General features: G+C 33.3%; 7 protein-coding genes across 7 annotated transcripts; 3 read left to right on the plus strand and 4 right to left on the minus strand. All coding sequences in view use genetic code 12, as the record gives it.

The window, feature by feature from the left end:
• Positions 1 to 2: 2 nt before the first annotated feature.
• Positions 3 to 1106, minus strand: TEP1 (putative phosphatidylinositol-3,4,5-trisphosphate 3-phosphatase; the record flags this gene model as incomplete). The annotated part of the gene is made up of 1 exon (XM_049409977.1): positions 3 to 1106. The coding sequence occupies one exon, from the start codon at positions 1104 to 1106 to the stop codon at positions 3 to 5; it is 1104 nt and encodes a 367-aa protein (XP_049260832.1).
• Positions 1107 to 1356: 250 nt separating this feature from the next.
• TOM70 (protein channel) lies at positions 1357 to 3189 on the minus strand (the record flags this gene model as incomplete). The annotated part of the gene is made up of 1 exon (XM_049409978.1): positions 1357 to 3189. One exon carries the CDS (start codon positions 3187 to 3189, stop codon positions 1357 to 1359), a length of 1833 nt encoding a protein of 610 aa, XP_049260833.1.
• A 1354-nt stretch (positions 3190 to 4543) lies between these two features.
• Positions 4544 to 6004, plus strand: J8A68_005867 (mRNA-processing endoribonuclease; the record flags this gene model as incomplete). Its single annotated transcript, XM_049409979.1, has 1 exon — positions 4544 to 6004. One exon carries the CDS (start codon positions 4544 to 4546, stop codon positions 6002 to 6004), a length of 1461 nt encoding a protein of 486 aa, XP_049260834.1.
• A 46-nt stretch (positions 6005 to 6050) lies between these two features.
• J8A68_005868 (uncharacterized protein) lies at positions 6051 to 7109 on the minus strand (the record flags this gene model as incomplete). The annotated part of the gene is made up of 1 exon (XM_049409980.1): positions 6051 to 7109. The coding sequence occupies one exon, from the start codon at positions 7107 to 7109 to the stop codon at positions 6051 to 6053; it is 1059 nt and encodes a 352-aa protein (XP_049260835.1).
• Positions 7110 to 8807: 1698 nt separating this feature from the next.
• SSR1 (Ssr1p) lies at positions 8808 to 9494 on the plus strand (the record flags this gene model as incomplete). The annotated part of the gene is made up of 1 exon (XM_049409981.1): positions 8808 to 9494. The coding sequence occupies one exon, from the start codon at positions 8808 to 8810 to the stop codon at positions 9492 to 9494; it is 687 nt and encodes a 228-aa protein (XP_049260836.1).
• A 1131-nt stretch (positions 9495 to 10625) lies between these two features.
• J8A68_005870 (guanine deaminase) lies at positions 10626 to 12233 on the plus strand (the record flags this gene model as incomplete). The annotated part of the gene is made up of 1 exon (XM_049409982.1): positions 10626 to 12233. The coding sequence occupies one exon, from the start codon at positions 10626 to 10628 to the stop codon at positions 12231 to 12233; it is 1608 nt and encodes a 535-aa protein (XP_049260837.1).
• Positions 12234 to 13003: 770 nt separating this feature from the next.
• On the minus strand, positions 13004 to 14257 carry J8A68_005871 (uncharacterized protein; the record flags this gene model as incomplete). The annotated part of the gene is made up of 1 exon (XM_049409984.1): positions 13004 to 14257. The coding sequence occupies one exon, from the start codon at positions 14255 to 14257 to the stop codon at positions 13004 to 13006; it is 1254 nt and encodes a 417-aa protein (XP_049260838.1).
• Positions 14258 to 14794: the final 537 nt, after the last annotated feature.

A 14794-nucleotide genomic window follows, 5' to 3' on the forward strand; every position in this document is an offset into this window, starting at 1 on the left:
ATTTAACCTTGGAAATATATTTCCATATCTTCAAACACTTTATATCCTCGTTGATTAGTACCTTTAAATCCATCAATATCTTCCCATAATAGTTTAAAACTTCCAGTACTTGAAGTAATTGTTTCAAAATAAATATTAAACCAACAATAACACCAAGTTCTAATTCCTATATTTATATCTAAACATGAATTCAATTGAATAACTGTATTAGGAATAAAGTATATATCGTCATATCCTTGATGATTATGTAACATAATTGTAGAATTCTCTCGAGTTATAGTTTGAAGTAATTTCTCTTGGAGATGATATCGACCTTTTTGATCTTTTGTTCGGATATATCCCAGGATATGTAAATCTAAATCATAGAAATCTTTGATATATCGTATTAATCCAACTCTAATCTTGGTAATTGATCGCCGATTACCACTATTAATAAATTCAAAATATTTAATTCGTTCCAGTTGCAGAAATTTAAGATATTCATACCAATAATTAAGATATCGACGTTGTGAAATTATCGAAATCCCATCTCCCGCAAATCGTTGCATCCTCTTTTCAGTAAATAATTCAATCACTTTATCTACTTCCATTATCACCCGGGTTTTCATATATTGTTCATACATCAAATAACAACAACATAAAGTTCCACTCCGTCCTTTCCCAGCTTTACAATGCAACACCGCTACCCTCTCATCATTCTCCCCCTCCCCCTCCATCTCACTCTCTCCATCTTTGGTACTCCCATGCAAATATTCAAATATCTCCCCCACACATTCCCGAATCAATTCAATCGCCGGCGGATAATGATCAGGAAAAGGATAATGACTCACTCGATACATAACCTCCCAATCCTCATATCCAGACCCTTCTCCCCGGAAATTCCATAAATGCCACAAGTTGGGATGGTTGGTTTGGAGGATCAATAAGAGATCGTCAATGGGATATCGATACCATGATTGGAAATAGGATGATGCTGATGATGATATGGGGGCTGAACTGACTATTAATTGGGGTGTAATGTATGAGAAATCATAATGGATGTTTGTGGGGGCGTCATAGTGGATCTTTTTGGGGAGGGAGATTATTGATCTTAGAATTGATTTCATAAGATCTGGAGTCTGGAGAGATGATTGGATGAATGGTAGTGGTTGTTGTTGTTGTAAACAAAGAGAAATCGATAAGCGAAAAATAATAATCAGAATAATTTAATAATATTTTTAATAAACTAAAAAATTATAAACAAAACAAATCTTTTAAAGATATATACAAATTGACAACTCTCTCACGCCTTACTCAACTCAACTCAACTGTACTTGTGTCATACCCTCAGGCACTTCGTGCCTTCGGTGGGTGGGTTTAAAATTGACCAGATTGTCTCATTAATTCAGCAATTTTTGCAGTCAAAATTGGATCATTTTTAATTCTCTTTTGCATCTTAGTAGCTTCAGCAAATGAAGTAGCTTGAACTTTTTCTTCAAAACTTCTAGCTAAATCAGAAGATTCTTCAAATAAAACAATTGCATCATCAACTTGATCCTTTTGTAATTTAATTTGTGCTAAAGAAATCCTGGCCAATTCCGATCTTGGATCTAATTCACAAGCTTTAATTAATAATTCTTCTGCTTCATCAATTCTTTCCAAAGATTCTCGTGAAATTAAAGTAGCTTGATTTATTAATGGTAATGCACCAACTGAAAATCTATCCAATTTTTCTTGTAATCTGGCAGCAATTTCAAATTGTTTAATTGCAGCTTGAATATCTCCTTTATCACTTAAAATTTCACCATAATAATTTGGAACTTCTGGAGAAGTTGGGAATTTCAATTTAGCTTCAGTAAAACGTTCATTAGCTTGTTCACTTAATCCATTCTTATAAGTGATACAAGCTAATTGAATATAAGCATATACATTATCAGGATTTAATTCTTTGGCTTTATTGAAATTAGTTTCAGCTTGAGTTAAATCACCAGTAAGATAATATAATTGACCTAAATGATAATAAATATCAGCACAATCTGGATCCATTTCTTTAGCACGATTAAAATCTTCATTAGCTTCTTGATAAGATGATTTATCAGCATTAATTAAAGCTCTAAAGATATACGATCTTGGTCTTGGTTTTAATTCAATTGCTTTTTCAATTGAAGTAGCAGCACCAGCAGGATCATTCTTTAAGAATTGGAATGCAGCAAGATATTCCATAGCAATTGAATAAGGACCTTCTTTATCTTGTTCTTGTTCATAACTGGCAATAGCTTGATTAATTAAAGAATCAGCTTCTTCATAACCATCTTGAGTATTTTGTTTAATTTTAACTAAAGCATCATATAAGAATTTATCACCACCTTCACTTTCTTGATTAATTCCTTCCGGATTAACTTCTTCAGCAAATGCATTGAAAAATGATCCAATAGTAGCAGCACTTGGTAAATTCAATTTCTTTGGTTTTGATTCAACAATTTTAATTGAATGTTTTCTTAAAACTCGTTCTAAAACTTGTTCAATTGATTTATTAGAAAATCCTCCATAAATAGTTAAAGCAGTTAAATCAAACATGGCATTTTCATATTGTTCAACTTGTTCATAACTTGTAGCTCTTCTCAAAACACATTTAGTATAATCTGGTTTTAATTTAATAGCTTCAGTAGTATCCTTAATAACATTATAATGATCATCTAAAGCAGCATAACATGCAGATCTATTTGAATAATAAATTGGATCTTGTTTTAATTTTAAAGCAGCAGTATAGAAATCAATTGCTTTTTGATATTTCTTTGATTTGAATTCATTATTACCATCTTCTTTTAATTGCATAGCCCAATCTTCTTTTTCTTGTTCAGATAATCCATTGATTATATCTTCAGTTAAAGCAGGTAAACCTTGTTCATCAACTGGATATTTTGGACGAGAAGCAGTTTCACCATCAGTATCTTTGGTGGTTTCATTGCCAGTGGCGGTGGTGGAAGTCTCTGGACTGGTAGACTTCTTCTTTTTGTTTTTATTCTTCTTCTTACTAGAAGTGGTTGGAGCAGCAGTTGCACCTTCACCAGATGATTTATCTTGAGAAGGTGATTGGTGTTGTTGTTGTTGAGTGTAATAATAATAAGCACCAATTGCAGAAGCTCCGGCTAATGCAGTAAGGACAATTGCTGTTTTATTCTTTATAAAGAAGTTGTTTAAATCTGACATGATAAATAGTAGTTGATCAGTTTGGTTACTGTTTATAAGTATACTCTATTTATGTTAAGATGAATAAAGTTAAGTTTGTAGTAGCAATCAAAGCAATCAAAGCAATCGACCTATTTAAATTGAAAAATTAAATTTGTCAGTGAAGAAAAAGTTTTTTTTTTTTTTTGCCCTTTTCATTCTTTTTATTATTGGTCTTTTTAAGGAACAGTCTGACAAAATGGTCTTTAAGGTTTTGGTTTTTATTAATTAAAAAAAAAAAAAATTTTTCCGTTGCCATTCGCATTTTAGTCAATTTTTGCAACAATCTTTTGATTTGACTTCTTTTTCGGCTTCATTTTTATGATGTTCCCCCCCGGGGTGGTTAACCACTGTTAAAAATGTTAGCAGATGAAATTTACATACTCTGACTTATTTGGAATCGTTCCGCAGAGATAAGAAAAGGGTAGACTCGGTATACGTTTGTTTTAAAAAAAAAAAGTTTTTAAGTTGGGGTTATATTTTTGGTGGAAATTAATGCGAATTCTAATAGAATATTACGGAGACACTGGGAATTAGCCAGATTTGATTTTCAACTTCCTGAGTATAATCGATCAATCATATCAAAATTGAATCAATAGATTCTCATTGAACTTGGTTCTAACATAATATTGTCAACGTCTACATGCTTTTCTGACTGCACACTTCAACCGATATGAATATCTATAATTTCCCTTGCACAGCTCCAATGATGATGTCAACAAACAATATCAAATAAAAACAACTCTCATGTAAACGAAATATCCCACATTTAATAAAGCAACAAATACTTTTTCGAGGTTTGAATTCAATCGAGCTTGTTACGTATCCAATCAAGTTCCTTGACTCAATAACCAATGAATTCTAGTCATACGAAATTAGAATTGAAGAAGCTTAATTTAGGAAAGTGCCACTGAGCTACTACCTACCTTCCAATTAACCAAACGACATAAATCTTATAGTAATCACTATTATAATTCTTTAAATACAAATTTGACAATGTCATGGGGATATCGGTTTTCCAAAGATATCGCAACCATGTGGTAGCTGGCTTTTTCAATGTAGCAAAGTTATCTACGTTTTAACATTATTAAACTAAAATTATTATAAATTTATTAAAACCATACAAATCTTCATTTAATCAATTTGATAAGTTTATAATTATTAAATTCCTTTCTTTCTGTCTTTTTTAATTGTTTTGAATTTGTACAATAAATTTGATGTAAAATTGTTAACGATTTCTTCTATTTTTCTCTTTGCCATTACTAAAATGGTTGAAAAACTAATTTGACTCCACTTGTTATCTTTCTATATTGAACCCCAATAAACCCCCCCAAAAATGAACGAACTTCCTTCCAAATACTCTAGTGTTGGTCTAAGTCCAGAAGACCAACACAAAGTAATAACCCTGGGACCACCAAAGAGACCTAGAAAACCAATTGAATATACCATAAGAACAATAGAATCAAAAATTCAAGATGCTGTCACTAATCAAACTTATCAAAATTCCAATTACATAGATGAAGACATAGAAATGGTTCCAATGGATACTGATAAAGAAGTAGATGCCATTTCTTCATATATTGCATATTGCCGAGATTCTGGAAATCTATCCAGTCACAGCCATGATGAATATTTAGGTGATGATATGATGATTGATGAACATCATAATAATATAACAGAATTAGAAATTATTGAAGGAAATATTTCATTTTTAGTAGTGGATACAAACTTCATTATTTCTCATTTGCAAATAATTGATGAATTACGTGAATTGGCTATTGAATTTGGATTGAAAATAATTCTCCCTATTCCAGTTATACAAGAATTAGATGGGTTGAAAAACTCGACAAAAATCCAATCAAATGGTGGTTCTGGGGAAATGCTTTCTGGAGTATCAGTAGGGCATTTGGCACGTTGGGCTAATGAGTGGATCTATACATCATTAGCAAATAGTAGCACAGTTGTAAAGGGGCAAAAACTTAGTCAGAGAATAGATCGAGATGCAATGAAAGATGATGCAATTCTTGATTGTTGTATATATTTTAAACAAACCCATCCGCACAATTTAGTTGTATTACTTCTGAATGATAAAAATCTTTGTTCAAAAGCTCTCATGAATGATATGTTGACGGTTAGTTTCAGAAAAGATATGACTGCAGAACTTATAGCATCGATGATTTTCAATCAGAATATAAATACTTTTGGAAAATTGGAAACTAAAGTATCAACAACAGTCCATCATCAACCAGCCTATTCGCATGCTTATACTTCTCCTCCTCCACAGCAACAACAACAGCAGAAACATCTAGAACCATCTAAGGAATGGATAGAAGCAGCTCAAGATATAAATGGATTTCAATCATTCTCCGAAATCTCATCCAAAGTCTACAACGAAATCGAAACAATCTTATCATCGGCATTACATCATTGCATGAAGGCAGAATTCGGAGATGATCTCGATTTAATTCGAGATTATGATAATTCTTCAGGCAAAACCATTGCCGAATCTGCTAATGTCTTGATACGATTTTGGTTCCCGGTATTCCAACCATATTTCTCTCCATTGCCTGGGAATTTCAAACCATTTGAAGAAACTGGAAGTGGGAAATCTCTGCACAAGACACCGATATTTATTCAACAACCTACTACTATTAAGGAATTATATGCATTTGTTGAGTTTTGGAGTACTGTCTTAGATACCATCTATGATGCAATAATGGGTGAAACTGAACAACAAGCGCTAGAGGTCTTGACTACGAGATGGAAGAAAATGGCCAGTTCGAGCCAAATGCATTAGATAGATATATAAATGCGTGTATTAGTATTGTAGTCAATATTGTGTATCATTTTCTTGTTAATGCCCCGATTCTGGCTTTCTTTTTTACAGGGGATGTCAGAGGAGATTCCAGGGGTGAATTGGATTTACGTTTACTTGTCAACGCCCCAATTTTGAGCTTTTTCTTAAATGGGGATGTCAGTTGTGGCCCTGGGGATGCCGAATGCGAGAGATTAGGACTATCATCATTTCCTCGATCGTGTTTCTTCTTGATGGGGGAACTATTGACAGATTCTAATGCGTCGAATTTTACCGGACTTAATTCTTCTTCTTCCTGCTTATCTTCTGGTATATCTTGATAAAACAGATTGGCAAACTTCCAACATCCCTTAATTGAAGTATCTATATTATTAATCAATTCATCTTCATTTGATTTCTTTTTCATTGAACTTCGTGATTTCTTATACGAGATAGCATTCCCTCTTTCCCATCTTTCGGGATTAAACCTTTCTATTGATTCAATATCGGTCCTATTTATCCTCTTGTAATTATTTATAAGTTCAAGTCCATGACTTTGTTTGAAATTCTCAACAAGAAATCTTATAAATGTATCCTTAATTCCAATAACATGTTTCAAATCTTGTATTTGATGAAGTAAGAATGAGTGATTGGAAAATTGTTGATAGTTCAACCTGGATAGAAATTGAATCAATTCTTCTTGATTCAGTTTTTGGAGTTTAAATACCCAATTTATTTCATCAAGTTTTAATTCACATTCTATTAATTCATCATTATCATCACTTTTTCTAAATGATAGACTCTCCTCTTGGGAAACGCCCTTCGAAGTTATATTTATCAACAGAACCAAATCCCCCATCGAAGCATCTTCAAACCCAAACCCACTCGCGGTTTTAATAAGTTCTTCCCGGGTCAATTCTTGACTCCAGAGATTGGTGAAATTGGTTAAATAAAATCCATAACTCAATTCTGGGATATTATAAGTCAAACCATATATACATGTTGGTGATGGACTAAGGATTGATAATGATTTTGATTTCCAATCAGTAGGTAATGGGAACATATCAATTCCATACATGGAATACATTAAATTGAATTGCTTTCTCATTTTGTATGTAACGTAGTATTTTTTTGGTTAATCCGTGGACGCTACCAAACGTTATTTGACGATAGTAATCTGGTTTGCTTATTAACAACTGCATGATGTGTATGATTAATGAATAATCAAAATGGTGACCACTTTCGTAAAATAAGCAAATTTAATAAAGCTGATCGGATTCTAATCAGAAGCATGATGTATATAATCGAAGAAAAAGGTTGAGATTCAAAAGTAGCAAATCTGAATACGTTTGATGGCCCCGGTAATTATTTACGAAGCCCGGGTCTAGATGTATTGCTATAGAATACATATACATATAATTACGGAATTTGATTAAGAGCACGAACATTCTCTTTAAACCAATAGGATTCTTTGTCACCGCGCTCCAGAATTGTATGTTTTTCATCCTTATCGAATATTGCAGTCAAGTTTAGACCAGTTTCGGGAGCAACAAAAATCTCCGAATTTGACATTAATTGACGCAAGCTTAGGTTTCATAATAACGGATTTGATGTAAGTTTTATCTGGGGAGGCACTTATTGAAAGATTTATATATGAGTATTTGTAATTTGTTCTTAAGGATAACTAAACTACAAATTTGCAACCAAGTTTAGTTTTTTATCTGTGAGAAAGCGTGTAGGATCAAAATTCCGAGGAAGTCCCTAAATAGTGTCCTCTTCAAACAAAGTGAAGGAAGTAAACTTGGACAACACACATAAAATAAAATTGTAGTGCGTCGGCATTACGCTAATAAGCAGAACGCATAAGATTCAGAGGACTACTAAGGGTGAAGATTGAGCACCCTGTTTTGTTCTTGTGGGTGTTCATAACACGTTGGATATATCGTAGTCCTGGGATAAATAAACAAGACGAATTCCTTGAACTACAAAGTAATTAGAATCCTTTTCCTAGAACAAATAATAGCCCTGATCTATGGAAGGACTCTATTTTAGTATTGAAAGGAGAGCTGGTCTTAGCGACAGGTGTTGGATTCAAGGTTCGGGTAGTTTCTTTTCATTTTTTTTTCATTATTCAACTACATGTAGGTTCGTTCAATCCAGATTTATAGAAAAGTGCCCACATGCTTATCTAACTATACTGCAGTGTACTATCAATATCCTGTTGTAATAGCTATTGCGGAAAAGCGAAACCGAGCATCGTACCATCCTCTTGATACTGCACAACTGAACTTGTAAAACTACAAGTTGCAGCAATTCTTTTTATTTTCTTTTTGCAGTCTAGAATCAGGTTGAAGTATTCTGAAATAGGAAATAGTGTCGTATGCGACATGATCCATCGTTAATTTTGGACAATAAAAATGTCGTTTTGATTCCATTTTTAGAAATGAAATGGAAAAAAATTTCATTAGCCACTGCGTAAGCTGCAAAAGAACAATAGAAACATGTGTTTGCATGTTTCGTGTACTCACCAAAATTTCAAGATTGCACTATGAAAATTCAGTACGCCCCCAAAAAATAAAGATCTCGGGAAAAGTGAGACATCCTCGTAGTTAATTTTATTTATATTGTGATCAAAATTGGTTGATTTTTTTGAGTTTTGATTTTTCTTTTTCTATTTTTAAATCTTTATAAAAAAGAACACAAGTTTATATTTAATAAGTCTTTCGTTTAGGAATAATTCCAATCAAAAATTCATATATCTATTTGATTATCACAACTGCAACTCATACAAATCACATCAACAAAAATGGCTTCCTTTTTAAAGATCTCAACCTTAATTGCCTTGGCAGTTTCTTTACAATCGACTTACGCTGCTACACCAGCTTGTTTATTAGCTTGTGTTGCTCAAGTTGAAAAAGCTTCTAAATGTTCAGGTTTAAATGACATTAGTTGCGTTTGTTCTTCTAATGGATCTGATGTTGAAAAGTGTTTAAATGATATCTGTCCAAATGATACTGCTGATGCTGCTATCCAATCTTTTGAATCCACTTGTAGCTCATTTGGTGCCAAGATTGATTCCGCTGATGATGCTTCCTCCTCATCTTCATCATCCACCAAGTCCAGTACTTCCAAACAATCAACCTCAACCACTAAGTCTGAAGAATCTACATCCACCGAAGATTCAACAACCAAGGAAGATTCTACTTCTACTGAAGATGCATCCTCTGAAAAGAGTGAGGCCACTTCTACTTCCAAAGAAGATTCAAGCTCCGCCAAGACCGAAGAAGAAACTACTGCTACCACCACTTCCGAACAAAAGACTTCTTCTTCCTCCGAAGTTCCAACCACTTTACAAACTTCTAATGCAACTGAAAGTACTTCTTCCGCCACCTCCAGTTCTGAACCAGCTATTGTTTCCACTCAAACTGGCTCTGGTGCTAACAAGGTTGCTGTTGGCGCTTTGATTGGTTTAGTAGGTGCTGCTTTATTATAAGCAAGTCCATAACGGAAATTTAGATTTCGACAATGTTTCGAATTCTTATTGTTATTTTTGATTTTCATTTTTTCAGTTTTCTTGGGATTTTTTAGTATATAGGGAGAGAATTAGATTCAAATAGAGAGAAATGCGTCTTCAGAATGGTTGTTTCAATTCTCATTTGACGTTGTGAAACAGTTTATAGATTGGTGGTTTTTCTTTTTAAAAAAATAGATAACGCTAGATCGGCTACTTAATTTTCTTTTTCGATATTTAGAGTAAGTTTATGTTTTTGACTATTATATAATTGATATTTTCATAGTTTAGAAAGACCAGCCGTTGGGATGTAGAAGGGAACTCAAGGAATGTATTTTTAGATTTCAACAATTTTGAATTCTAACTTTGAGCCCTTGCACTGTGCGGGATATATTTTGTGATTGTTCTTAGTTGCTTTGGAGATATTACAGAGTTCAGCAAAACAACTGTTGACGAAAAACACACACTTAAGCCTTTGTTGCCCTCAAAGGTGAGATCATAGCAATTCGCGAGTCATTTCCTATTTGAGCGTTGCTTCTTTACGAGAGGCGCAAAAAAATAAATCTGTCAAAATATGAATGATACTCTTTCGTGAGTGAATGAGCCGAAGCTGAACGATTTGTTGCTGCTAGTTACTAGTCAAAACAACCTCAAACAGGCATGAAGAAATTAGGAATGAGTGATTACCCCCGCAGGTGTAAATCATCACCAAATTGCCTTTTCGTAATGATTAACTGGCTTGGCAAAGTCTAATATGATGTGCATCATATGATGAACAGAGCTCAAACCAATAAATGACGTTTCCAGAGAAGTCAGAAACAACTCAAAATTATGAGAATTGTTGTCTTTACAGTTGAAGTAGCAACTTGGTTTTGGCACAATACTCTTTGGTAAAAGGCGATAGATATCTTTCCTGTTTTAGAATTAGGACAATAAGAAGTTATCGGAATCCCGATTATTACAATAGAAATTCAACGGCAATCAAACATCAAACTGTCAAAAAAATATTTTTAAGCGAAATAAAATTGTTGCTAAAAAAGATAAACCGACCAAAAGATAAATAGTTGTTGATATCCCCTCCCCTGGGTTCAATTAAAATAGTAGAAAGAAGAAATGCATAGTAAAGATATCAACGAAATGACTATTTCTTCATCTTCTAAAGTTGGTTCAAAAACCATTAAAGTTAAGGCTACCAAATCTATTCAATATACTTTGTATTATGGTACATTTATACATACACCAGAACTCAACAATTTCGAAATCTGCTTCAACACAATCCTTGGAGTGAATGAAAGAGGTGTGATCGACTTTATTTATAAGGATTATAAACCAGAAGAGCATAATGATAAATCTCCAATAGAATTCTTTTTAGATTCACATGACAATGATGATCATCTGAGGAATAGATATAGACATGGACGTCTTACACTTGATTATATTGATTACTCTAATGACACAGATACATTTTTCATGCCAGGTTTCATCGATACTCATATCCATGCAAGTCAATTTCCAAATATGGGGATTGGATCAGATAGCACATTGTTAGATTGGCTTAATGATTATACATTCCCACTAGAGAAAGAATTCACAGATAATAATAAAGAAGGGAAGTTTCAGTTTTCTCGTGACATATATTCCAAGGTCATTAATAAGACTTTGAGTAATGGAACCACTTGTGCATCATATTTTACCACCATCGACAGCGCTACCACAAATTTATTTGCTGAATTGTTGTTGGAAATGGGACAACGAGGGTTCGTAGGGAAGGTTTGTATGAATATAAATGATGCATGTGAAGAGTATAAAGAATCTTTTGAGGATTGTCAAGAATCAATGGAAAATATAATTGTTCATTTGAGTAATATAAATCCGGACAATGAAACGTTGGTAAAGCCTATTGTAACTCCAAGATTTGCTCCTGTATGTTCAAAAGATCTTTTGGGATACTTAGGGGAATTAAGTAGGGATAATAATCTACCCATCCAGACTCATATTAGTGAAAATAAGAATGAAATTGAGTTAGTTAAGAAATTATTTCCCGACTTTCCCAATTATTCATCAGTATATGATGGATTTGATTTATTAACCAGTTCAACTATCTTAGCCCATGCGATTCATTTATCACCAGATGAAAGAAAATTGATCAAAAAGAGAGGTTGTTCCATTAGTCATTGTCCCACGTCGAATTCTTTCATTTCTAGTGGTGAAGCACCCATTAAACAATTTCTTTATCATGATAACATAAATGTTTCATTGGGCACTGATGTTAGTGGAGGGTTTGAACCATCAATATTAGCAACCATGAAACATTCCATACTTGTGAGTCATCACAGATGTATGAAATCTGATAAGCCTAACCGGGATAGATTAACTATTAGTGATGCGATATATATGGCTACTTTAGGTGGAGCCAAAGCTGTGGGATTGGAACATATGATAGGGACTTTTGAAATTGGGAAGAAATTTGATGCTCAATTGATAGATTTATCTTGTGAAGGATCCAAAGTTGATGTTTTTGATTGGCAATTACCAACTTCTGCTTTGGAACAAAATGAAAAGATTAGAAAGATGAAAGATTTGTTGGGAAAATTGATCTTTTGTGGTGATGATAGAAATTGTGTTAAGGTTTGGTGTAATGGTAGATTAATTGTTGATAAACATGCTAATAGAAGATATGATAGATGGGTAATGGTTAATAAATATGAATTAGACGAGTAGATAGATTATTTTATAGTCTTCCAAAATATAAATGTAAAGTTAATTGTTAATAAAATTCGCAGCAAAAATCTTTGCAGCCTTTCTTTCATTGCATTTGTCTAGTTTTAACACAACATCCTCCTGCAAACAAGTCCAAAATCTCCAGGGTAAAGTAGGAGGAATACAAGTGATGGACGGTAACGGTGTTTACTGGTTTCACAACGTACCGTACTCAGTGATGCGTAGAACTACCGATGTGATAATATTGGACTGAACAAACAACATGGAATCCTGTTAGGAGAGGTGCCTATCCTTTCTTGTTGTTGCAGAAACTACATTATTTTTTGCAACCAAAAGTTATGCAACACTCTTCACCAGATTCAATTATTATTTAATGCAACTTACGGATTTAAGAGAGTCATAGTTCAAAACGTGCATGAGCTCTATCTAATATTGGTTTTGTGGTTTAGGAAAGAAAATTTGGGGGATCTTAGTTGTATTTTGGTGGAGGGAGTTCATTGAGATATTCCGGCTGCAGAAAATTGAGAAAGAACGGGAACTAATAGCCTAATTAGAATAAAAGAGAAAGCAATGTGATCGCAATTGTGTATTTGTACATAGCAACTGACAACATGCAACTCAATGAAATCCAGCTTCCTTACTTTTATTGTGGAACATGGAAGTTCCTGACTCAGATTATTGCTTGTTTATTTTTTAATAACCTTTCTATCTATTAAATATAGGAGTAGCCATTAGCTACAAATTCTATTGTAAACACACCCCATGCAAAACTATTCATAATCATCACTGAACTTTTCTCTCATTTTCATAACTCTTTCAAATAATGAATTTTCCAAATCACCAGTATATAATCTAAGTACAATATCTTCAACATCCCATTCTTTATCTTCATAAGATTCAATTTGTTCTTGTAATTTAATCAATTTTGCACAATATTCTTCACTAATCAAATCGGGAGTAAACTTTGGAATTTTTGAATTTTGTAACAAGAATTCCCCACCGGTTTCGGGGAAGATATTTATTATCGTGGAGATTAAATTCAATAATTGTTTAATTCTGGCGTTATATTTCACATTCAATTCTTGTAAATTAACTGGATTATCACAAAGTTGTTTAGTCAGTGATCGAAGATGATATTTAATTGGGTCTGATTCAATATCATGACATAATTCAAATATCCACTCAAAATCGATTTGTGGAGGTATGTCCACCAATTTAGAATATTTCCAATCACATAACAAATCGATAGCTTTTCGAATAAGGGAATACTTGGAAGTTCCACTTGGATATCTTTCATAAATATTCATTTTCAATTCTGGTAATGGATCAGGGAAACTGGCGAAATTTTCAATTATGTCTTGAGAAAGGGAAAGATTTGGTACTTCTAATTTATAAAGTATTCCTTTGATATTACCCCAATGAACACAACTTTTGAGAGCAATCAAGACATCATGGGAATTTAAAGCGTCTTCTCCAAAATATTCTTCAATAAATTGTCTCATATATAATCCTTCTAATTTCGTACCTATATGATGATCAGTATGGAAAAAATTTAATTTACTTGCAATCATTAAATTGACTCCCCATTCAATATGTTGATCTGTAATTGGATGATCGAGAATATATTCGTCAGCGATTTGCGCTAATTCCCGGGGATCATATTTGGCATTCTTGATATGTAAAACACAATGATTCTCTTCCTCATACCATTTCTTACGTTCTAATACTTGGGCCATACCTAATATGGTGACACAGAATTCAGGGAATTGGTCTAATATCTCACCATTGTTAATGTTGGATAGGATATTAAATGCGGAAAGGAGTCCTAGATTGTCATCTAGATTTTCGGGATTGATAATTAAATATTTATCTTCTTGTCTAATTCTTTGAAATTGATTATTTACAAATCGATATTTTCTTCCCTTTTTGTTGTATTCTACTTTGGATAAAGAATCGATGGTGTTTAGAATATGATCAGAAACTTCAACCAAAGCATCAGATGTTGAAAGTAGTCTTGCTGTCATGGCTGAAAGTTAGTAAATATGTATCGATCAGTGATGGAAAAATGGTTGACGATTTTGTTTACCTTTTTTTCAGATCAAGAAAGTTTTCGCTTGTCGAGATTTTATATTGCATTGAAGGTCGCGTTCCTAACTTGTGCACATGTTACTTGATTGGGAAGTCAAAATAGGCTGCAGAAGAGAATGCTGTAACATCATACAACCTTGAAGAGATCTTCCAACACTAAATCAGCTTCGTCAAAGATAATAACGTACAAAACTTTAGTGGCACTAATTAAGTTTGAAACAAGAATGGACTCAATGTGTATCCTCGTTGTCTTTGATGCCAAGGAACAAGGAATATAAAAATCACAATTCGACAACAGGGTTGTGTGTGAACGTCCTCCATCAAAACAAAAAAATGTGTTAAATTATATAACAAACCAATCGGACTTCATTATTTATTTCTTTGAAGGATTCTAACTTGTTGCAAAAAGACAAAGTCTAATCCCTCGGTGCCTATCTCGCTTAAACAGAAAACAAAGACATCAGACAATGCCA

The sequence above is a fragment of the Hemisphaericaspora subhashii genome (genome assembly GCF_019202705.1).
Source record: "Hemisphaericaspora subhashii strain CBS 10753 chromosome Unknown scaffold11, whole genome shotgun sequence".
Taxonomy (NCBI): Eukaryota; Fungi; Ascomycota; class Pichiomycetes; order Serinales; family Debaryomycetaceae; genus Hemisphaericaspora; species Hemisphaericaspora subhashii.